The sequence below is a fragment of the Aotus nancymaae genome, unplaced genomic scaffold, assembly GCF_030222135.1.
Source record: "Aotus nancymaae isolate 86718 unplaced genomic scaffold, 86718_ANA_hifiasm-v0.15.2.pri h1tg000049l, whole genome shotgun sequence".
In the NCBI taxonomy this organism is placed as follows: domain Eukaryota; kingdom Metazoa; phylum Chordata; class Mammalia; order Primates; family Aotidae; genus Aotus; species Aotus nancymaae.
Window position 1 is genome coordinate 32,132,692 of NW_026988463.1, and position 14,900 is coordinate 32,147,591.

Below are 14,900 nucleotides of genomic sequence, written 5' to 3' on the forward strand. Positions count from 1 at the left end.
GGGGTTTCTCTATGTTGTTCAGGCTGGTCTTGAACTCCTGACCTCAGGCAATCCTCTCATCTTGGCCTCCAAAGTGCTGGGATTACAGGTGTGAGCCACTGCACCTGACATATGTGTCTTTTTGCAAGAAAAATTTATATTATGAAACTGCGAGATCAAATGATAATTTTGTTTTTAGTTCTGTGAGGAATTACTACACTGGTTTTCACAGTGGTTGAACTAAACTCACACCAGCAATGTATAAGCATTTTCTTTTTTTTACAACCTTGCCAGCATCTGTTAATTTTTGCCTTTTTAATAATAGCCATTCTGACTGGTGTGAAATGGCATCTCATTGTGGTTTTTCCTTTCATTTCTCTAATAATTAGTGATGAACATTTTTAAAAATATACCTGTTAGCCGCAGGTATGTCTTCTTTTGAAAAGCATTTGTTCATTTTTTTTGCCTACTTTTTACTGAGGTTGTTTGCTTTTTGTCTTGTAAACTTGGTTTTTTATAGATTCTGGATATTAGATCCTTGACAGAAACATAGTTTACAAATTTTTTTTTTAATTCTGCAGGTTGTCGGTTTACTCTGTTGATGATTTTCGTTTCTATGAAGAAGCTTTTTTGTTTAATTAGGTCCCATTTGTCAATTTTTGCTTTTGTTGCAATTGCTTTGGTGACTTCGTCATGAGATCTTTGCCAGTTTCTGTGTTTAGAATGGTATTTCCTAGATTATCTGTCAGTGTTTTTATTTATTTATTTTTTACAACTTTAAGTTTTACATTTAAGTCTTTAATTTATTTTAAGTATTTTCTTGTATATGGACTAAGGATGGAATCTGGTTTCAGTCTTCTACATAGTCCTAGCTAGTTATTTCAGCACCATTTATTAAATAGGGATTTCTTCCTAAATTATTTTCTTCAGCTTTGTTAAAGGTCAGATGGTTTGAGGTGTGTGACATTATTTCTAGGCCTGTATTGTGTTGCATTGGTCTATGAGTCTGTTTTTTGTTCATTTGTTTGTTTTTTGTTGTGTTGCATTGTGTTTCGTTTCCAGTACCATGCTGCTTTGGTTACTGTAGTCCTGTAGTATAGTTTGAGGTTGGTAATGTAATGCCTTCAGTTTTATCCTTTTTCCGTAGGATTGTCTTGGCTATTTGTTTGTTGTTGTTGTTCCATATGAAATCTAAAATAGTTTGTTGTTGTTGTTACTGATGTTCTGCTAAAAATGGTGTCAGTGGTTTAATAGAAATAGCATTAAATCTGTAAATTTCATTGGGCCGTATGGCCATCTTAATAATATTGATCTTTTCTATTTATCAGTATAAAATGGTTTTCCATTTGTTTGTGTCATCTCTGACTTTTTAATTCAGTGTTTTATAATTCTTTTTGAAGAGATCTTTCACCTCCCTGGTTAGCCGTATTCCTGAGATTTTGAGTGAGATTTTTTTTTTAATTTGGCTTTTGGTTTGGTTGTTGAGGTACAGGAATGCTACTGACTTTAGTACATCTATTTTGTATTTTGAAACTCGGCTAAAGATGCTTGTCAGTTTAAAGAGCTTTTCCACTGAGACTGTAGGATTTTCTAAATATAAAATCATGTCATCTGCAAACAGATAGTTTCACTTCCTCTCTTTCTGTTTGAATGTTTATATTTTTTCTCTTGCCTGATTGCTCTGGCTGGAACTTTGAATTCTATGTTAAATAAGAGTGGTGAGAGAAGGCAGTTTTGTCTTCCTCCAGTTTTCAAGGAGAAATGCTTTCAGCTTGTTTTCATTCAGTATTTCGGTTTTGGGTTTGTCACTGATAACTCATTATTAAGAAGTATGTACCTTCAATGCATAGTTTGTTGAGAGCTTTTAACATAAAAGTTGTTAAATTTTATTGAAAGCTTTTTCTGTCTCTATTGAGATAATTTTGTGTCTTTTATGTTTAGTTCTGTTTATGTGATTTATAGCATTTATTAATTTGTATGTTGAACCAATCTTGCATCCCACGGATAAAACCTACTTAAACATAGTGGATTAGCTCTTTGATGTGCAGCTGGATTTGGTTTGCTGGTATTTCATTGAGGATTTTTTTCATCAATGTTTATCAAAATTATTGGCCTCAAGTTTTCTATTTTTGTTTTATCTCTGCCAAGTTTTGGTATCAGAATGATGCTGTTCTTATATAATGACTTGGTGAGGAGTCCCTCTTTCTCAATTTATTTGAAATAGTTTTAGTAGAAACAGCACCAAGTCTTCTTTGTACATCTGGTAGAATTCAGCTGTGAATCTGTTTGGTCCTGGGCTTTTTGTTTTTTTGGTTGGTAGGCTATTTATTTACAAATGTAGTTTTGGAGCTTGTTATTGGTCTATTCAGGGGCTCTTTTTTTTTTTTTTTTTTTGTTAATCTTGGGAGCATGTATTTGTCTAGAAATTTATCCACTGTTTTCTAGATTTTCTAGTTTGTGTGCATAGAGGTGTTTACTGTAGAGTTCAATGATTATTTATATTTTTGCGGGGTCACTTATAATGACCCTTTTGCCATTTCAAGTTTGAATCTTCATTCTTCATTTATCTAGCTAGTGATTTATTTAACTACAGTCTCAGTGGAAAAGCTCTTTAAACTGACAAGCATCTTTAGCAGAGTTTCAAAATATAAAATAGATGTACATTCTTTTATTGATGATATTAAATTTAAATTGAGATCTTTCTACCTTTTTGATGTGAACATTTAATAGTATAAAATTTCCTTTTAACACTGTCTTAGCTCTGTTGCAGAGATTCTGTTATGTTGTATCTTTATTCTCATTTGTTTCAAAGAATTTCTTAGTTACTGCCTTAATTTTATTATTTACCCAAAAGTCATTTAAGTGCAGATTGTTTAATTTCCATGTAACTGTATGATAGCAAGTGTTTTTTTAATTGAATTATATTTTTATTAACCTGTAGTCTGTGTGTGTGATTGGTATGATTTTTGACATTTTTGAATTTGCTGAGAATTGTTTTGTTTCTGATTGCATGGCCAATTTTATTTTTTTGACACAAAGTCTCAATGTGTCACACAGGCTGAAGTGTATTGATGTAATCTCAGCTCAGTGCAAACCCTGCCTCCCAAGTTCTAGTGATTCTCCTGCCTCAGCCTCCTGAGTAGCTGAGATTACAGGTGCCCAACACCACACCTGGCTCATTTTTGTATTTTTAGTAAAGATAGGGTTTTACCATGTCAGCCAGGCTGGTCTCAAACTTTTGACCTTGGCTGATCTACCTGCCTTGGCCTCCCAATGTGCTGAGTTTACATGCTTGAGCCACTGTGCCCATCAGTGTGGTCTATTTTAGAGTATGTACCACATGGTAATGACAAGAGTATTTATTATCTCGGTTTTAGATGGAGAGTTTTGTAGATGTATATTTAGACTATTTGGTCAAGTGTTGAGTTTAGGTCCTAGCATCTTTCTTAATTTTCTGACTCAAAAATCTGTCTAATAGTGTCTGTGGGATGTTGTAGGCTACCACTGTTACAGTGTCAGAATCTAAATCTCTTTATAGGACTCTAAGAACTTGCTTTATTCATGTGCAACCATGAACTTTTTATAACACTTTTTCTCTTCTGCTTTTTAAAATATAAAACGTACTTCCAAGTGCACCATGTGCCCAGGGCTACTCCTTAGATGCCTGAATCCAGTGTCTACTGAAATTCAGAAGTCCAAGTGTTCAAAAACATGTCCAGAGACCTGGCTACTTTAGGATAAAATATAAATGAGAAATAAGTGGCTATATTCTCCTATCTAAAAATCAAGGGGAATATTTTGCTCTTAAAGCAAAATCTCTCTTAAAGCATTTAGATTATATGTAGGTTTGTTCTGTGCTTTTTAGAAAATATGTGTGAGTAATTGTAACAGCTAAATGAACCTTTTCTCATTCTTATTGACTCAGGGTTGTATTCATTTAGAACCTTAGATTCATTGCCTTTTGTTTTTGCTTTGGCAAAGGTTTATGTTTTCTATTTTTAGTCTTTTAAAGTATACACAGATTTGTTTAGATTGAAGCTCATTGTAAGAGAACACAAAAGTTGAACACAAGGTCAGGATTAAATTTAGCATTACAGAATGATAAAGTCTAAAAGATGCTGCTTAAGTTTGTTTGATAGAAAAGTGATTATCCAAGGTAATTATTGAGTATTTGCAGGATGAAGTACTTACACTGCAAAAGCAGTTCAGTATATTAACTGAACAGTGGAGTCTGTAGCTGTACTTTGACTTCTGTGTATTACAATTAGCATAATTATGTGTAGTGTTTATAACAACATGCATTTACATAAATTAAGCAGTATTTTTAAAAATAGTATGAATATAAGGTCATAATGTTATTTACTTTGAAAATATATGTGTGTGTATATATATATTTGAGATGGAGTTTTGTTCTTGCTGCCCAGGTCTGACTGCAATGGCATGATCTCGGCTCACTGCAACCTCCACCTCAAGGATTCAAGTGATTCTCCTGCCTCAACTTCTTGAGTAGCTGGGATTACAGGTGCCTGCCACCATGCCAGGCTAATTTTTTGTATTTTTAGTAGAGACAAGGTTTCACCATGTTGGCCAGGCTGGTCCAGAACACTTGACCTCAGGTGGTCCACCTGCCTCGGCCTCCCAAAGTGCTGAGATTACTGGCATTAGCCACCACTCCTGGACTGAATACATTTCTTAAATAGTTATTTTAATATTATCATTAATACTTTTGAAATATAAATTGCTTTAATTGAATTATGGTTAAAGACAATTTTTTAAAATCCTACATGCATTATGACTACTACCTTAAAATTATTTATACTTAGGTAGTTATATCTAGTATCCGGAGCAAATTTACTACCAAATTGTTACAAGAGATATTAGTCTGAAACACTTACTAATTTATCCAGTAGGAATAACTATAGGTAAGTGTAAATTTAGTGTCTTTTATTTTACTAAATTTGAATGTTGCTATTACAGGACAAACAAGTGATGTGGCCACCCAAACACAAATGTCACACTGGACACCATAACCCAAACCCTAAATCTTGACAATGTATATTCAATCAATAATTGTTATTTCTTTAAATAAATAAGAATGTTTGTATCAGCCCACTCTCTATCCTTCTATTTTTACCTTTACAAATTCACTGATTACTACTGCTAATTAAAATGTAGATTCCAGGCAACTTGAATGTTTGCTTTCAAGTTACAGTCCTCATGTTTGGCCCAAATACACTGTCTACTCATATTCATGTTGACTCATCTTTTTTCTTTTAGGTAGACATATCACTTAGAATGTACTAGAGCAACCTGTAAGAGGGGCTTTCTCATTTGATTGTACTCCACTTGCTGTAACACCCAAGAATGCAGAGCCTGGTTGACCCCACCTACAATCTGCACATAAGTTCTGGCCTCTGCCTGGTATTACAAAACAGGGCCAGATGTAGAATTAAAAATGTACTGAAAACCAACAAGAGGCCTTTTCTGCATTGTGAGATGTCAACATCGACATCTTAAAGTTTCTTTTTGAGAATGTGGCACTTTGAGCTTTTCAGCTCTTATCCAGTGACCTGCTGTAATTATGTGAAAACTGAATCTGATGGCAAAATCTGCAAGTGTAAAAAGGCATCTTAGGAGTGAGAAACCAAGACTACAGTGTATCCAGAGCATAATCACAACTACACCTACCTGTAAAATGTGATTCTCTAGTACAGTATTCTTCTCTTTCCTCTTACCCAAGAGGTACCTAGTCAGGACAAGGCGATCCAGGTTCTAAAGCTACGCCAGGGCAGTTCTGTTTTCTATTTAGAATAAGCGTGAGTTTCTCTGCCTGGCTTACCATTGGGCCATCAGCCCAGGCTCACTGGAAGCCCTCTCACAATCACTTCAGTGTTGTTAAGAAATATGAGGATGTCCAGAGCAGAACTGTGTCAGTCAGACAAGAACGTTTAATTCTCCTAAGTCTCAGTGTAAGAGAAATGAGTCTGTCTATGTTTGTTCCTCCCCTCATACAAAAGATGTCTTTAGTATCCAGATGAAATTTCTCCAGTTTCCTGGTAGTTGGGTGAAAAACAAGGTCTGGAGACTCAAACAGATAAAGTATATTTTATTTTTTATGGACATTCAGAAAATATTTGAAGCAGTTATGAATTTTATCATCCAGGAACTTTTAGTATAGACTAGTGACAAGATACATTGTTGAATTAAGAATCATATGGTTGGGGCCAAGTGCAGTTGCTCAGACCTGTAATCCCAGCACTTTGTGATGCTGAGGAGGATGGATCAGGTGGTCAGGAGTTCAAGACCAGCCTGGCCAAGATGGTAAAACCCCATCTCTACTAAAAACACAAAAATTAGCCAGGTGTGGTGGCAGGTGCCTGTAATCCCAGCTACTCAGGAGGTTGAGGCAGGGAATTGCTTGAATCCGGGAGGCAGAAGTTTCAGTAAGCTGAGATCACATCACTGCACTCCAGTCTGGGTGACAGAGCAAGACTCCATCTCAAAAAAGGAAAAAAAAAAAAAAAAAGGAATCATATGGTTGGTGCAATAAATAGATGTGTGCAAAAAAACCTTGGGCTTTACTTGGGCCACTTTATATTTTTGTGACTTCTGAAGTCATCATCTTAAGAGATATTTAGGGACAGAATAGTTGTTATTACTATTTGTATTTATTATACCTTGCTAGGAATACTTACTTATCCTCTTAGAAATTACCTTGGAAAATCTTAAGAGATTTGTTTTAATTGCTTATTAGTACATGTTATAAAATTGACAACACAGTGGCTAAAGAAGATTAAAATCAAACAAACCCTGGCATTGAAGTTTCTCCTAGGTAAACTTAGAAAAAACAGAACTGGAAATGCCCCCCAGAGGCATAGAGCACAGAATTCTACATAGGGTACTCTCCCTGACCCGGTTCTGTTCAGATTCACCTTATCTGGGGGCTTCATTTACATCTGGCCCCACCTTGGAGTCTTGCCTCAGAGAATTGATTAGAGAAAATCAGAGTTTTAGGTGGTGAATCCTGGTACCCGTCCTTCCTTCCTTCCTTCCTTCCTTCCTTCCTTCCCTCCCTCCCTCCCTTCTTCCTTCCTTCCTTCCTCTCTCTTTCTCTCTTTCTTTCTCTCTTTCTTTCTTTTTTTTTTGATAGACTCTTACTCTGTAGCCCAGGCTGGAGTGCAGTGGTGTGATCTCAGCTCACTGCAATCTCTGTCTCCCAGGTTCAAGAGATTCTTCTGCCTCCGCCTCCCTAGCACCAGTGTACCCACACACAGCTAATTTTTGTATTTCTAGTAGAGATGGGGTTTACTGTGTTGGCCAGGCTGTTCTCAAATTTCTGACCTCGTAATCCACCTCCCAAAGTGCTTGGATTGCAGGTGTGAGTCACTGTGCCCGGCTGAATCCTGCTACCTTTCTAGAGCTGTTCTGCACAATTTCCTGAAACACAAAAGCAGATAAATGGAAAAAATCAAGTATGTATGTTGTCTTAATTTTTAAATTTTCTATTATAACCAGTGCTTGCAGAGACTTTCCATTTAGCAACTTGTTTTCTATTCCTTCAGATCCAGTAGTTGTTAAACCAGTAACAAGAAAATAAACATAAATACAATAATAATTTCTCTAAACTACATTAACCTCTTCTGTATCCCTCTCATCTGACTATATTTAGCTTTTATTCTATACAATTTTTTAACAACCAATGATAGAGAAACAGAAAAGTAAATAAAAATGCTGGGCCCTTTATCTAAATAAGGGGTATTATTAGACACGTAGTGCCAACCCCAGTGTGTTATGAAGATTAAATCTCATGATATGTTATTCCCAGCACAGTTCTTTGTAATGTACTCTTGATCACATAGTACTTGCTTAATAAACATTGCATTAATACCTGTGTACATGCTGTTTTCCAAATGCAGACTTACTACTTTCTGCTAAAGATCCAGCAAATAATATGATATTGTAGGATGGAGATTGATTGTCTTCATTTGTACCGAAATTATTTGTGTTGTGACAAGAGAGCTGAGTGTAAGGGATTCTGTGCTGTGCCTGTTTTCTCAAACTAATTCTAATGATGAGGCCAGGGGGAGCAACATCAGCACTGACAGTGGACTTGGTTAAAACACACACTTATGGACCCTTTGCAAACCTCCGAAATCACATTACCTAGAGTTGGGCCAAAATTACCAAGAGATGTATAAGGTCATTCAAACTTGAGAGGTAATTCTTAGCTAAGTGGTTATCAGCCCAGGCTTCTAATTAGAATTCCATGGCCAATTTGCAGAAATCTCTTTACTTGTGTTTATGGGAGAGAGAAACTGGGAAAAACAGGTTCTTTCATTTACTGGATGTTTGAGAACATATTCTTATTAGACCAAAAACAGTTACATTACTGGTGAACTTAATAGAAATTCAGAAATCAGTCTTTATTTCTAATCTTCTGAAAAAAATAATCTGCAAGACAAGATCTCCAGTTCATTGTACACATTGAAATTTGAGGGATATCTTCTAACTTAACATGTCTTTTCCATCTGAAAAATATGCACAGCTCATTTAGTTTGATGCAAATACAGCACTTAAAAATGTACATTTGTGTTTATGCCCTGAATTTTATACTTTGTAATCCAGAAAACTACTATATATATGCTGATGTTGTGGATTATGCCACTCTCTTTACACAGTTAGAGAATAATTAGAATATATTTCTGTGTTGAGAACTATTTTATAATTCAGTCCTATAAATTAGAAGCACTTCTTTTTACTCTCATTTCTTCTTCAGTCGAATTAAAAATTCTGCCCATGGCTGCTTGATAAATATATGTTTGTGTGTGTGTGTGTGTGTGTGTTTATCAGAGACCATTGGCATTTATGGATGTGGCCATAGAATTCTCTCTGGAAGAGTGGCAATGCCTGGACACTGCACAACAGAATTTATACAGAGATGTGATGCTAGAGAACTACAGAAACCTGGTCTTCCTTGGTGAGAATAACTTCAATACACATTCATAATATACCCTAAAGCTTTTATTCTATTTTATTTGTAAAATGTTTTTGGTAATATTTGCTTTGTATAAATAAGTTTAAGATTCCTGTTTTGAAAAAAGTTTGGAAATTTGTTTAGAGAGGAATATCCTCAAGATATTTCTTGTTGATCTGAATTTTCCACATTCCTGAGCTGATCTGTACTTTTTACTGTAGATTATTGGTAATGACAGAAAGTTGGTGGCTTAAAGCATTGTTTCCTAAACCTTAAAATCTAATTACCACCACCAGTTTTTGTTTGTTTGTTTGTTTGTCTTGTCTTGTTTTTGACATGGAATCTTTCTCTGTTCTCATGCTGCAGTGCAGTGATACAAGCTTGGCTCACTGCAGCCTCCACCTCCCGGGTTCAAGAAGTTCTCCTGCCTCAGCCTCCTGAGTAGCTGGGATTACAGGCACTCATCACAACCCCCAACTACTTTTTTTTTTTTTTTTTGTATTTTTAGTAGAGATGGGATTCCACCATTTTGGCCAGGCTGGTCTCTAACTCCTGACCCCAGGGTGATCTACCTGCCTCAGTCTTTGGTAGTGCTGGGATTACAGGTGTGAGCCACTGTGCCTGGCCTTCCACCACCAGTTGTTGATTCAGTAGTACTAGAAAGTGAAATTAAGAACATACAAATTTAGGCCGGGCATAGTGACTCATGTCTGTAATCCCAGCACCTTGGGAGGTGAATCACCGGAGGTCAAAAGCTTGAGACCAGCCTGACCAACATGTAGAAACCCCATCTGTACTAAAGTTACAAAATAATAGCTGTGCATGGTAGTGCATGCCTGTAATCCCAGTTACTCGAGAGGCTGAGGCAGAATTGCTTGAACCCAGGGATTGGAGGTTGCAGTCAGCCGAGATAGTGCCATTGCACTCCAGCCTGGGTAATATGAATAAAACTTCATCTCAAAAACAAACAAACAAAAAATACAAATTAAAAAATTTTTAAATATTAAACATTTTTGTTATAAATTATTATTTTGGAATTAATTTACTAAGATATTCTATTCTATCATTCTTATTGAGCAAATTACTAGCTTGAGAATTGGAGAATATGAACAACATTCATGTTGCCTTATTTATTTTTAATAAAACAGGTGCTGCTTTCTCTAAGCCAGACCTGATCACCTATCCGGAGCAAGGAAAAGAGCCTTGGAATATGAAGAGACATGAGACTGTAGCCAAAATCCTAGGTATGTGAGAACTAATGCAACAGATGAGAGGTCCAAAACTTGAAGCAAAAGTTAGTCCTTAAAATGTGATTTGGGAAGCTGTGTTCCAAAGGAAGGGAAATAGTTTCTGGGAGGCCTGAGGAGTTTTTTATTTTGCTCTCACACAGAGGTACCTTCTGTCTTATGTTTTTAAATTTTCCAAAGATTCTGCTTTCTCTTTGGTGATCTTTTTTCAAGAGCCCAAAGTCCTCTTCATGAAGTATAAGAGACTGCACAATCTGACTGCTTCTCCATCGTTTTGGGTGACACACACATATCTGCATAATTTTGAGAAACCTCTATGTTAAACTCTTGTTTTAAATTCTCTTTTAGCATCATGCCTGAAATGTGTGAGTGGTGGTTTATGTCCCATCTTTGTTGCTGCTGTTCATTTTTCTACACAGTCCATCCACTTTTTATTACTATAGCCTTGAAATATAGTTTGAAATTATGAAGTATGATGTCCTTCTGCTTTGTTCTTTTACCTCAAGACTGCTTTGACTATTCAAAGTTTATTTTAGTTTCATGTAAAGTTTAGAATTGCATTTTTCATGACTGTGAGAAAAATACCACTGAAATTTTGATCAGAAGTTCAGAGAATCTATAGATTACTTTGGATAATATGGCACTTATAAAAATATTCTTTCAATCCATAGACATAAAAAATTTAAATTTATTTGAGTCTCCTTTAATTTCTATTTAATTTTTATTTTATTTTATTTCTTTTATTGATATCTTGCAAATATTTTTTACATCTGCTTAATTGTTTTCTTAGAAACTTACTGTTTTAATACTATTCCAAACAGATTATTTTTCTGTTATATCAGAGAGTTTAAGTGTATGGAAACATAACTTACAATTTAATTTGATCTTATTTTTCTAATTTAATGAGTATATTTATTAGTTTAGACAGGTTTTAATGTAGTCTTTATAGTTCTTTATATATAAGACTATACAATCTAGAAACAGCAACTTTTTACTTATTTCTCTTCATTTTCAATGTCTTTAAAAAACTTTTTGACTAATTCTTCTTCCATGTGGTTTCAGTGCTGTGTTAAAATAGAAGAATTGACAATGGGCACAATATAGTTTTGCATTGGTGCCTGTGAATTTGAAGGAGCAAATACCTCTTCAAGTTTTGTAAAGTGGTTTGAGAAGGTAAAGATTTTCTTTTGCTAGGCCCCCTGGGTGATGGGATGCTCTCTGGGTTTGTAGTGGAGAAGGTTTGTAGTTTGGTTTGTCACAAGACTTCTGAGTGTACATTAGGGTCCACCTTTAGCTGGCTTGTGACAAGGAGCTTGGGTAGTTATAATTTCCATTTTATTTTTAGACAGACTGAATATCCTTCAGGACTTTGATTTTTAGAGCAGACACTAAGGGAGGTGTCTGCAGTGGGCCTTATATAAGGATGTGGATCAGTATGGCTTTCACTGAATACCAGAGGATTCTTCTTTCTTTCTTTTCTTTTGAGACAGAGTCTCACTCTGTCACCCACACTGGAGTTCAGTGGTGCAATCTTGGCTCACTGCAACCTCTGCCTCCCAGGTTTAAGCAATTCTCTGCCTCAGCCTCTGAGTAGCTGGGAATACAGGTGCCTGCCACCATGGCTGGCTAATTTTTGTATCTTTAGTAGAGACAGGGTTTCACCACCTAGGCCAGGCTGGTCTTGAACTCCTGACCTCATGATCCACCCACCTCAGCCTCCCAAAGTGCTGAGATTACAAGAATAAGCCATGGCACCTGGCCCAAAATAGGATTTTTCTAGGTCACTGTGTGGGTTTCTATGTAGTCATATCTGGCCATGAACTGTGGTCCAGGAAGCTGAAACTGAGTCATTGAACAGCTTCAGAGATCACAGTAAAGGCCAAGGTCTGCCAGCCTGCCTTCAGGTCTATTAATTTGTATCTTCCTCCAGGTCCCTGGACTGGAAGGCCTCTCCCAGATGGTTGCTGGGAGGAGTTTGGGATGGTTACAGAGTAAGTTCACAATCCTCAGTGAGACCAAATTGGGTGGACCATTCATTTCCTGGTCTTTAGCCAATAGCAGAGGTCCTGTAGTTTGCTACATTAATGAAGGCCTGCCTTCTGAAAGGAACACTCCTCAATTTTGGGCTTTAGCAGAGTTTTACAACTTCCTTCCTGGATCTCAAAGCTCTATTAAAGGCACGTATCTTTGAGATGGGGTCTTGCCACATAAATCAGCCTGGTCTTGAAATACTTCCCTGCCACAATTCTCCAACCTCAATGTGTAGCTGTCATTATAGGGGTGAACCATGATGTCTGACTCCAGTATGTAGGTATTTTTGTCAGGGATGGCTGACAAATTTTCTTGCTCTGGGGGAATCAGAAAACAGAGCACCTGTTATTTTTCCATTTTACTGATGTTACTATCTCTACACATTTCTACGTTCTGTCTTCTATTTCAAATTTGTCTGCAACATTAGATTCAGACATTTAGAACAATATGTTAGAATATACATGTTATGCATGTGTTACAGAATCTTTGAGGTGTCAGTTTTTTTTTTCCTGGAAACCCTCTGTGGCCAGGGGCCCCATTGCTTGAGTTCTTGTCCTGCATCCAGGAAGAATAAGGTATGCAGACAAGTGAAGGGTGAAGAAAACAAAGAGGATATTTATTTAGTGTTAGAAGAGTTCAGAGGGGATGCACAGTGGGTAGCTCTTCTCTGTAGGCAGGTCATCCCATCAAGTGTTTAGCTCTCAGCAGAGAGGAGGCCCTGAGGAGAGGCTTCTCTCTGCAGGCAGGGTGTTCAGAGGTCTCTGAAGATCTCCAAAACTGCCAGCAGAGAAGGTAGCTAGCGTCTGCAGCTGATCATCACATGATTTCTGTGTCCTCTGCCCTCTCTGTCTGAGGCCAGGGCTTTTCTGGACCTCAGAGGGGAGTAAGGTCATTACAGTTGGTCCATTGTTGGCCATAGGCAGGCCAGGATGAGGCACCAGAAGTCCCCATTCTGGTCTGTGGGCCCCTAAAGATGGCACTCTACAAGGGGCTTTCTCTTTTCTGCCATAAAATCTGTCTACCTCCTACTGCCATATATGACCCATGGGCTTGGCTCCAACCCTGCTCTGAAATTGGAATGTGCAGGTCCTGGGAGAGGAGTGAGGCCATGAAGCAGGAGCAGAAACCTCTAAGCCAGCAGAAATGGGGGAGCACCTTCCCAGGACCCCAAGGCTGTAGGCAGCAGAGATGCTCATGTCTTCTACATGGGAGGGTGGCTGCAATTGCACCCAGGGATCTCCAACCCCACCAACTCAAAAGGGGCAGAGCTCCTGCTTGTCCTTGTGTAGCAGGAGGCCCAGGTTTGTAGCCATGAGTCAGGCCGCTGCTGCTGCTGCACCTGGGAGGAAAGATCCTGCCCTCCCCCAGTGAAAAATATGATTAACAAAGGAAATTTAGTCACCTTTGTGATTTACAATAGCCTAACACAATAACTTTAATTATGATTGATAACACAAACTCAGACATCAGAATTCTAGGAATCCCATAGGATTTTTGGAACACACATTAACATTTTCACTGAAATATTACCTGAAAATCAAATACTATCTGATCAACAATCCTATGTCAATAAACATGTCAAATAATCCTGCTTACCTCTCCCTTGGATGCCCCAGGGGCCCTCTGTAGCATCCAAAAGCTAGGGATTAAAAAAGACAATTTGGAAGCTTTAAAGACTCAAAACACTTAATAGAAATTTACGTTACCATGAGTCATCTGTTTGAAAGACACATAGTTTTTGTGTGTGTTTTTTTTTTAAAGCAAAAACTCTGCAAGAGGGATTATCCAGTATTTCAATGTTTCCTGTCTTTTCCTTCTTTTTTAGATGGTTTATTCATAAGTCAAAGAAAAATCTTTTTTCAAGGGAAAGAAAGCCAAATTTCACACTTGCATTAGTCTATCATCGTCAACCCCAACTTTTTAAATGAAACCTTATAGATAATTTCATCCAATCTTAACCAGTTTGACCATGAGGTGCAATTCTTATTAAACTTTTATAACCCTTTACAAATTTGTGTTAAAGAGTAGGTCAGTGCTTCAAGACACCCTTGTTGTACTTTTATTCCAATGTTCAATTTATGGAAAAACCAAATAATATTTTATTGAATTTAGTCAATATGTGGACACATAGATCCTCTTTATAATTTTTGCACACTTTCCATAACTTGTTTAAACCTTTATGTTTATCTTATTTAAAAACAATCCTTTAACTCTCTAAACTAGGCAAAAATTTGCATTTTCACACCTTCTTACACTCTTTCATTAAAGACATAGTTCACTTTCTTTACACACCTTGCATGCAAATCTGTTTTCAGTAGTCTCAATTACATGTTATAATGGCAACTGTTAGCAATCCTTAATTTTGGTGAAATACCTGGTAAGTTATTTCAGTTTTACATACTTAGGTGCAGATCAGGTTTGACTGTTTCTGGCCTAGCTAGGGACATGGCATATGTTTCCAGCTCTTACCAACCTGTAAAGCAGGAAAGTCAAACAACTTTAAAAGTCCAAAGAAGCAGTTAGTGACCTTGAAGCATTTAACCAACCTAGTTTCTACTTGCATAATTTGAAAAGTATGTCTACATTTTATAGACATTTCTATTTATATTTTAGCAATAATTTTAAAGCTAGCTTATTTACTTAAGTTATATTTAAGTCACATGTATTTA

At 36.8% G+C, this 14,900-nt stretch overlaps 1 protein-coding gene across 1 annotated transcript in view; it reads left to right on the forward strand.

Annotated features, from left to right (window-relative positions):
- Positions 1-14,900, forward strand: part of LOC135269082 (zinc finger protein 724-like) — a 41,610-nt gene that overhangs the window by 6,364 nt on the left and 20,346 nt on the right. The window contains exons 2-3 of the mRNA XM_064362772.1: positions 8,830-8,956; positions 10,102-10,197. Coding sequence (XP_064218842.1) covers positions 8,830-8,956; positions 10,102-10,197 — 223 coding nt within the window. The remainder of the gene's footprint in view (positions 1-8,829; positions 8,957-10,101; positions 10,198-14,900) is intronic.